Source organism: Helianthus annuus, chromosome 14 (genome assembly GCF_002127325.2).
Source record: "Helianthus annuus cultivar XRQ/B chromosome 14, HanXRQr2.0-SUNRISE, whole genome shotgun sequence".
NCBI lineage: Eukaryota > Viridiplantae > Streptophyta > Magnoliopsida > Asterales > Asteraceae > Helianthus > Helianthus annuus.
In genome coordinates this window covers 137,944,102-137,952,839 of record NC_035446.2, presented here as the reverse complement: position 1 = coordinate 137,952,839, position 8,738 = coordinate 137,944,102, and the positions used below count along the sequence as shown (strand labels likewise).

The window sequence follows — 8,738 nt, the reverse complement described above, 5'->3', positions numbered from 1 at the left end:
TGTTATATATAGTGTTATAATACACTTCTCACACTTCTGAATTAATGTACACTATCCCTACCCTATATATATATATATATATATATATATATATATATATATATATATATGACCTTGTTAATTTTATAGAAGTTTTTGTTTTATAATATGCGATTCTAGTACAATATGGCTTAACGTACGAAGAGTAAGAGATTTAGTATCAACATGCGAAAATTGGTTTATAACATGCGATTTTGGTATTTTTTAACATCATGCAAATTTGTTTTTTTTTTTACTAACATGCGAAGTTTGTTTGTTTTTTTTATATACATGCGATTTTCATTTTGTTTTGAACATGCGATTTTCATTTTTTAACATAACGTGCGAATTTGATATTGCGTACACTTCATACGTTAAGCCATATTGTACGATACCGTAACGTACGAAGCGTACACAATATCAAATTCTCACGTTATGTTAAAAAAATGAAAATCGCATGTTAAGAAAAAATGAAAATCGCATGTTTATAAAAAACCGAACTTCGCATGTTAGTAAAAAAAACAAAATTCTCCTGATGTTAAAAAATACCAAAATCGCATGTTATAAACCATTTTCGCATGTTGATACTGAATCTCGTACAACATTTCAAGATGTTGTATTCACCTAAGCTTATATAATAGTCAATTTTATAGAAGTTTTTGTTTTTTAACGGCAAACTATATCTATAGAACTTGAACCCAAGATCTTCCTCTCTCAAACCCAGATCTTTAAAGGTAGTGCCTTTACTAATGGACTACCACCCCATTGGCCAATTTTATAGACGTTAGTCACCTCACATAATTCAATCCATAATTGGCTATTTAGCATGTTATATGAGCAATCATCTAGATGGTGTATCCCTGCATTTTGAAAGTAAACTGAATGTGTGATTTTGTTCTATGACCACTATGTGGTCACCTTAAAAAAAGCCAAAGATCTACGTTCACCCACATGGGAACTTTTATGACCTTGTTTTTTTTGCCACAATCCTTACTATCACCTAAGATATCAAGAACCCCACCATTACAAAAATATCAACATGTTTAGCCCTTAACACAAAATTTTAGTTTGTCTTTCCACTACCGGTATTTTGATTGGGAATCATTCAAAGGCACATTTTAAGATTTTAAAAACATTGGTCAACCATTTAGGTCAAATTAACTCAAAACCATCAATTGTAATTTAACACATTGTCTCTAGCCTCTAGGACCACCATTCAAACACAATTGATCACCACCATCAATGGTGATGTAACATATGTAAACCATTAATAATTTCAAAACACAATTTCTTACAAACTCCCAATTTGGGTTTAGAGCCAATTTTAGATCTTTAGGTAACAACACTCACTTAGAAATTAAACTAGGTTAAGGAAATCACTTGCAATGGGTTTTTGACTGCTGCTAACACTTGCTAAAGATTGAAAATAAGATGTAGAACAAGGCTTAAGCTTCATTTTCGGGTTATCTATCTAGCCTCCGGATCAAATCTTCAAGTGAAGACTTGGTCAACACTTTTTTTTTCTAGAAAAATATCTTAGAAATTGTCACATTAATTCCCTTAACTTCTTGTTTTTCTTTATGGATTTAATACCAAACTTAGGTTTAGTCAGTTTTGAACTCTCAAATTGATACTTTTTGGTCACTTGAAAACACAATTTTAATATAATGCACCAAAATAAATAAATTGTAATTTCGTCCGTAAATTATAATAATAACCAAAAGTCCTTATGGAGAGCTTATGAGACAGTTTTTTTAAACACTAGCTCTCATTGCTAGAACACAAAGGTTCTCATGGTATGAAGGATGATAGGAAGAGATTTGCAGAAGATATTCAATTTAGACTAATTAATTCAAGCAAAAAGCTTGGACTAATTAGGCCATCCGTAGTCATAAAGCCCTTTCGTGGGCGTTATGCGACACGTGTCGTGCCACGTCACACAGAGGCGTTATATCACTAGAGTCCGTAGTCATAAAACCCCTACCCATCATTACCTAATTATTAATTTTTATTTTTATTAATTAATTAAAAAAACATTAACTACTTTTTGATTGGTCAAAGGATTGAAACTCCCCTCCATAACGCCGCGAAGGTGATGGCGCTGCCATCTTTTTTTTGTCCGATAAAGCCCCTCGTTGCGGTGTAGAGAGCGCCATTGGGCGCTATGTTTGGCTTTTTGGGGCATATAGCGCCCCACTACAGGTGCTCTTACACTTTTTAATATATGCACTTCTTGAGTCTTGACATGTATTTTCAACAGAACATAACAAAAATTAAAAGTAAACACTGTGACTTTAAATTATATTCCAAAAGAAAATAAATTTTACAATGTTGAGAGATGAGCCAAGTAGCTAAAGATCTCAAGATACAACAATTTGTTACTAAACAAAAACACAAATATAAATAACACTCCTAGAAGCAGTAAAATACATAACACAAAACCAAACCACATGTTATTGCCACCACTTGCAACAACATGTGACCATCCTATTACCTGCTAAAGATCCACCACAGCATATTACTCAATGAATTCCCATCATCATGTCCAGTCAATTTCCTAATCTTTTCAAGAGCATCCTCCTTATCATAAACACCTTCCAATGCATACACAAACCCTTTCCACCCTTCTCCAACACCTTTTCTTTTCAAAGAAGGTAAAGTCCACTCAACAAGCTGCTTAGCATACTCTTTATCAGAAAACAAGATTTCAGAAATAGGCAATATAGGCAGCAATTGAATCCCCAGCCTGAATTCCTTTTGGTCAGCTGGTGCAAACCATAGCACACTGTCTCTCTTGCTCTGCCAAAGGATCCCCACCACTCGGTTCGCTTCCACGAAATCCTCATCGTAAAGCGTGTTATCTTCTTTCACATGCCACCATGTTTGTGTACTATGTATCTCCATGGCTGTAAGCAAAGATCCCACTTTTACTAAATGTGGATCTCCATAAGCCATGCCCATTAAAGCTGCAGAGTAATATGCATTCACTGCCTCACTTGTGCTTTCTTGATTCCTTCCGTTTTCGAATTCGGTTAATCCAGCTGCCCATGAGTGTAACTTCCATAAATCGAAGCATCTTAATCGCGTATACTTCATATCTGGACCTTTACCCAATGTCATGAAATCCAACATTAGAGAGTATGCTTGTGGCCTATACTTTCTTCCCCAGACCGGATCTATCTTGGCAAGAACCGCGATTCCATATAGATAGTAACCGATATGAAAATGGTGATCGTTGTAAATCCCAAAACCGAAATCTCCAGTTACATGTTTAGACCCTTGTAAAGTTATAAGCCCACTCCATGACTTATCATACAGAAATCTGTTATCAGATAAAATATATTACTTAGGATTTATTGTAATATCTTTACCATAGTTAGAATATACATATTCTGATAATATAGTTGATCAATAATACATAATACTTTACGGGGTTTTCATTATTTATACCTGTTACCCGCAAAGGTTCCATCTAACCACGCCTCAATCGTGTCCTTCAAAAACTGTATAACTTTCGGGATCACATCAACATGATCAACTTCTTCAGCTATCAACGCCAACCTAGCGGCTCTCGCGACCAATTTCCCATAAAAATACGAGGAATTGGTCGACATATTACTCGAATCCAAACCCTTTACATCTTCCACAAGAGCATCAATGATTTCAGGGTATGCTTCTTTATCAACTCCTTTAATTGAATACCAAGTTACCGGAATCGGGTCAGTTTTCAACACCCATGAACTTCCAACAACACCAACAAGATCACCATCAATACTTTTGTACTTAAAATCATCAACAACCTTAACCGAATCATCATCGTCAAGTAAACGAAGATGCAGAGGGTTTGCCAACATCAACAAATCCCCCAAACCTTCCGTCGCCCATCTATACCGAACACTATTTGATCCACGAAACGAAGCATGACCCGAAACCGGATAACAAGAACTAAACCGGTCAAGAACCGGTTCAAGCTCCTCATCCGCATTCGGCAACAAAGCAATCCGGATCACACCACAAAAGTCGTCTGATGTAACCGTTGACGCCTTTTTTGTCAACTCAATAGGCGTAGATGAATACAAAACCCATGTTTGACCATTACTAAGATCAATCTTGTACTTAGTTTTATTCCCATTCCGTACCAAAGCCCGAATGTCATGAACCGTTGAAAAGGATAAACTAACATTTTGCAATACTTGAAATGTCAAAAACGGGCTGCCTCTAACCAAAAAGAACCTCAAACTGGGGTGAAGGTCTAGAGTGACACCGAGATCACTAAACGAAGAAACGGTATGGTTTCGGTTTGGTTTCGGGCCGTTTAAAACCGATATGTTGATATCCGGGGTGAAGACATGTGTTGTGAAACTAGTATTGGAAAAGATAGATGGGTATGATAAAGAAAGTGATGAGTTAGAAGATTTGATAAAATAGGGGTGTATGTATTCATGTTGGTCGCCATTTTCAATGACTAAATTTGTGAAAAATGAGTTTGTGGGAAGAGGGGATGAGAGGAGGTCAGGTGAGAAGAAGTTGGAGGGGTCGGGTAGGATGGTTGACTTGCCCTCCGGGAAGGTGAAAAAGTCAACTTTACGGCGGTTTGTGGTGGTGGTGGGTGGATCTAGAGAGAGTGTTGGAGAGATGCATCCGGGGATAACAAGAAGAAGGAAAGAGTAGAGGATTAACATGTTGGTTGAGGTAGGAAAGAAGGGTGTTTGTTGTCCTTTTGTATCATATGGTGGTGATCTTGGTAATGCCGTTTTTGGTTTGCTATAAAAAGACTATATTATATAGTGTGTGTAGAGGCGGGCGTTTTGTGTTTAAATTAGTTTTAGATTAATAATATGAGTGTGTTATTTTACTAAAGAATCTCCGCAATATTTTACTTAAAGGAATATTTATAATCGTTTTAGTTGTTTAATTGTTTCGGAATTCTAAAGTTTTGTTTTTTTATATATTTATTATAATGTATAATTATAATAGATAGATCAAATTGTATACAGAAACTTTGTCTTGAAGTGTTAAAGTCTGCTTGTTAGAGGCATATGTCTTTTAGAGAGGAGGTCTCAGGTTCAAACCTAGCCAAGGATGACTACTTTAAAATTATTGACCTAATAGAGTAGGAGCAAGTATTGTTATTATAAAAAATATTTCATATTTATTTTTGTATTGTTGTGACAAATTGTTGTATGAATTTTATTTTTCAAATATAAACAAATTCATGTAATAATATATAACTTATTGTAAAGTAACATGAGAGAATAGAAGTATGTGGTGGAATTATGTTAGGGTGTTGTTATAAGTTTAAGGGGTTGTTTGGCAACTTCTGAATAGTTAAGTGATGAATCAATAAGATGTTTGAATCATACATTAAATGTTGAACTAGTAAAAGGTCTGAATTCTTAACCGTTCAGAGACAAATGTCTGGCAAATTCAGATTAGAGGTATTAATCATTCAGAAGCAAATTTCTGAATCATTCAGACATCTGCTCGTGAAACAAACAGTCTGAACCATTAAGGGTACTCGGTATGGTTTCGATGAATGGTTCGGGGATCCCATTCACCGATCGGTGAACAATTTCCCCTAATTCGATGACCTACTGCTTTTTTCGGTGAATAGTCACCGAATTGATTGATGAGAAGGGTGAAGCATTTTCGACCGTTGCAGGCTATAAAAAAATATATAACTCAAACACCCTAGAGTGATTGAACTATACATAGTGATTGAGTGTAAAATGAGGAGTTGACATGGCATAATATTATTGGCTAGAGAATCACTCATACAACCTAGAGTGCTGAACCATAAGAGGTCTGAAATATTAAGAGCCTCATTAGGAGATAAACAAACAACCCCTCTAAGAATATAAAAGTTATCAAAATTACATGGTTTTGATTAATAATAATCTAATTCAGCTGAAATCACTATCAACTGAATTCTTTGTGAAATCAGACTTGGTTAGTGGTCAACACTTCATCATATATATATAACATAATTTAAATACATAGTTCTTATAACGTTCGTTTTTGTAAAAGAAATAGTAATAAAAGTCAAAACTTTCTCATTTCATTGCCGTCTTTCCAGAAACTAAAATTTTCAAGGTGGGGCTGCTAACCTCATGCTTAGTTCAAATTTTGTTAACTAGACGTTGTTGGTGGGGTTGTTTAACAAAAAAAACTTAGGCTTTTAGTCGTTCTCTATGTACACATGTATAAAAATATCATAATATTTACATTATACTTTAATAAAAATATGTTGAAAGTAACAAATGTACGGCCGATGTATACATTCTTATACGTTACAATGGTTGTATCCTCATGCCTTAAACCTCGTTTAAGACATTCATTCATTTAAGTATTTAACATATGCTTGTTATTTTCTCTATAAACGTTTTTATAGTTATGTATTAGCTCGATCACAAAGTTTAACCGGTTCAACTAGACAACCAATGTTCTTTAAACGGAGGCCTTAACTTATAACACAATAAAGAATACGAGCTCACGATGTTCTTCTTTTGGTCCATGTCATGGATCAAGGTATACGAGCATAAAACACGATAATTGTTGAACTCATAAATTTATCTTTGAGTTTAATTTGTTAAACTCATAATCTGTTAAAATAGTTATTTTTATTTTTTTTTTCAAATTAGAATAAGTATTTTATTAAAATAGACTTTATCCAAACACCTTAAACATAATAATGCGTCACTTTTAACCATTTAGTGCTGTTGGTGGACTTAGTCGCTAGTAGGGTCATAAGCAAAAAAGCAAAATGCTTTTTTCAACTTTCAACCAATGTTTTAAAAACCGGTAAATACCGGCCGGTTATACCGGTATTACCGTTTCCAGGTGTAAATCCGGTACGAAACACCCCGGTAAATAAGTGAAACGGCATAAGGTTTGTACCGGCGGTAAAATCCGGTATACCGGTTTGAAACGTAATACCGGTACCAGCCCAGGGTTATTTTAGTTTGAGTTGTTACTTATTTTTATTATATATGTTATTTATCTTACGTAATTTTTATATACTATGATTATTTATAACTAAAAGTTATTATTTAATATTGTATGAAACGGAAACAGTTATCCTCTAGTTGATGAGGATAACGATAATAGTGAATTTCATCTTTTATGCGATCGTAAACTTGATGTATTCAACACTCAGATGACTTAAACATATCGTACACTTTCATTTAAAAGAGGTTGTTGAAAAATTGAATGATTTTCGACTATCTTTTGGATTATTTTTTATTATGGATTTACTTTTGGATAATCTTTTAATATGTAATCATGCATTTTTGGATTAACTTTTGAGTTGATGTTGTAATTTATAAAATTATAGAGTTAGCTAGTCAACCCGGTTGAACCGCTCGGTACAACCTGGTTCAACCGGTTGAACCATTTTTTAGCCTAATCCGGTTTGATTTAAAAACCGGTTTTTAAAACATTGCTTTCAACTGAAAACCTCAACCACTTGTAATATCTACCCTTAGTTATACTATTCATTTTCCCAATAAAGATTTTGTAGACAAAAATAAAATTTATAGAACTTTCTATATTCAGTAATATATTTCATAGATATTTGTCAAAAATCCATAGATCTAGAATACATGACATTAAATTAAATTATTTATTATCAATTACAAAGTTTCTTCGAAGGAAGTTAAGAAATATATAATATTGCTTTATAGGTAGTGGTGCACAAAAAACCCGAACCTGGACCCGGACCCGAAAAAAAAACCTGGAACCGGGTATTATAAAACCCGGGTTTTTTATACCCGAACCCGAACCCGACCCTACCCGTAGGGTAGGGACCGGGTATGCATATTTGATCTAAAACCCGAACCCGGAACCGGGTTTTTTTATACCCGGTTTATACCCGAAACCCGGTTTTATAAATACCCGAACCCGAACCCGGAACCGGGTTTTATAAATACCCGGAACCGGTTTTTAAAAAAACCCGATTTTGATGTAATCTTGTTTAATTATGTATGCATTAAGACTTCTAGTTCTTATGATTTAACAAAATTATGTATGCACTTTGATGTAATCTTGTTTAATTATTAGGTTTCTAATGATATTTGCCACCGCTACTTAATTATTTAGTATATTTCATTACAAGTGGAAACAAATATGCCAATATATGTTGGCCCTTCTATTTTCTTTGTTTGTTTAATATCATTATTAGTTTTTGTATTTAATAAATTGTGCCTCTGTTTATAAAGTTCAAGAATAACCACATGTAATATCATTATTAGTTTTTGTATTTAATAAATTGTGCCTCTGTTTATAAAGTTCAAGAATAACCACATGAAGAACTATAAGTTGTGCCTCTGTTTATAAATTGTGCCTCTGTTTATCAATAGATTTGATGTCTATGTGTGAGAGTTATGTTTGATACATTTTATAAGCATAGTTCCGGTCGGGTTTTTTTAATACCCGGTGCGGGTTTTTTCCCAACCCGATGCATACCCGAACCCTACCCGATGAATACCCGAACCGGACCCGAACCCGAAAATAGGGTATTATAATACCCGGGTTTTATAAAACCCGACCCGAACCCTACCCGAACCCGGGTATATAGGGTATACATTTTTGGTAGAGAACCCGGACCCGGACCCGACCCGGTTTTTAAAAAAACCCGATTTTGTAAAACCCGATTCTACCCGAACCCGATCCTACCCGAAACCCGGTTTTTAAAAAAACCCGATTTGTGCACCACTATTTAT

The 8,738-nt window shown here is 34.6% G+C and overlaps 1 protein-coding gene across 1 annotated transcript; it reads right to left on the bottom strand.

The window, feature by feature from the left end:
- Positions 1–2,291: 2,291 nt before the first annotated feature.
- On the bottom strand, positions 2,292–4,788 carry LOC110904261 (probable endo-1,3(4)-beta-glucanase ARB_01444). The gene is made up of 2 exons (XM_022150097.2): positions 3,469–4,788; positions 2,292–3,340 (listed from the first exon to the last, which is right to left on the bottom strand). Exons 1-2 carry the CDS (start codon positions 4,698–4,700, stop codon positions 2,509–2,511), a joined length of 2,064 nt encoding a protein of 687 aa, XP_022005789.1. The 5' UTR covers positions 4,701–4,788; the 3' UTR covers positions 2,292–2,508.
- Between the last annotated feature and the right edge of the window lie 3,950 nt (positions 4,789–8,738).

Bases quoted from the DNA above. Each gene is read 5' to 3' on its own strand.
- LOC110904261 (XM_022150097.2), bottom strand. From the start codon at position 4,700: ATGTTAATCCTCTACTCTTTCCTTCTTCTTGTTATCCCCGGATGCATC. The intron at 3,341-3,468 runs GTATAAATAATG...ATCTGATAACAG, and splicing joins GGAACCTTTGCGGGTAACAG to ATTTCTGTATGATAAGTCAT.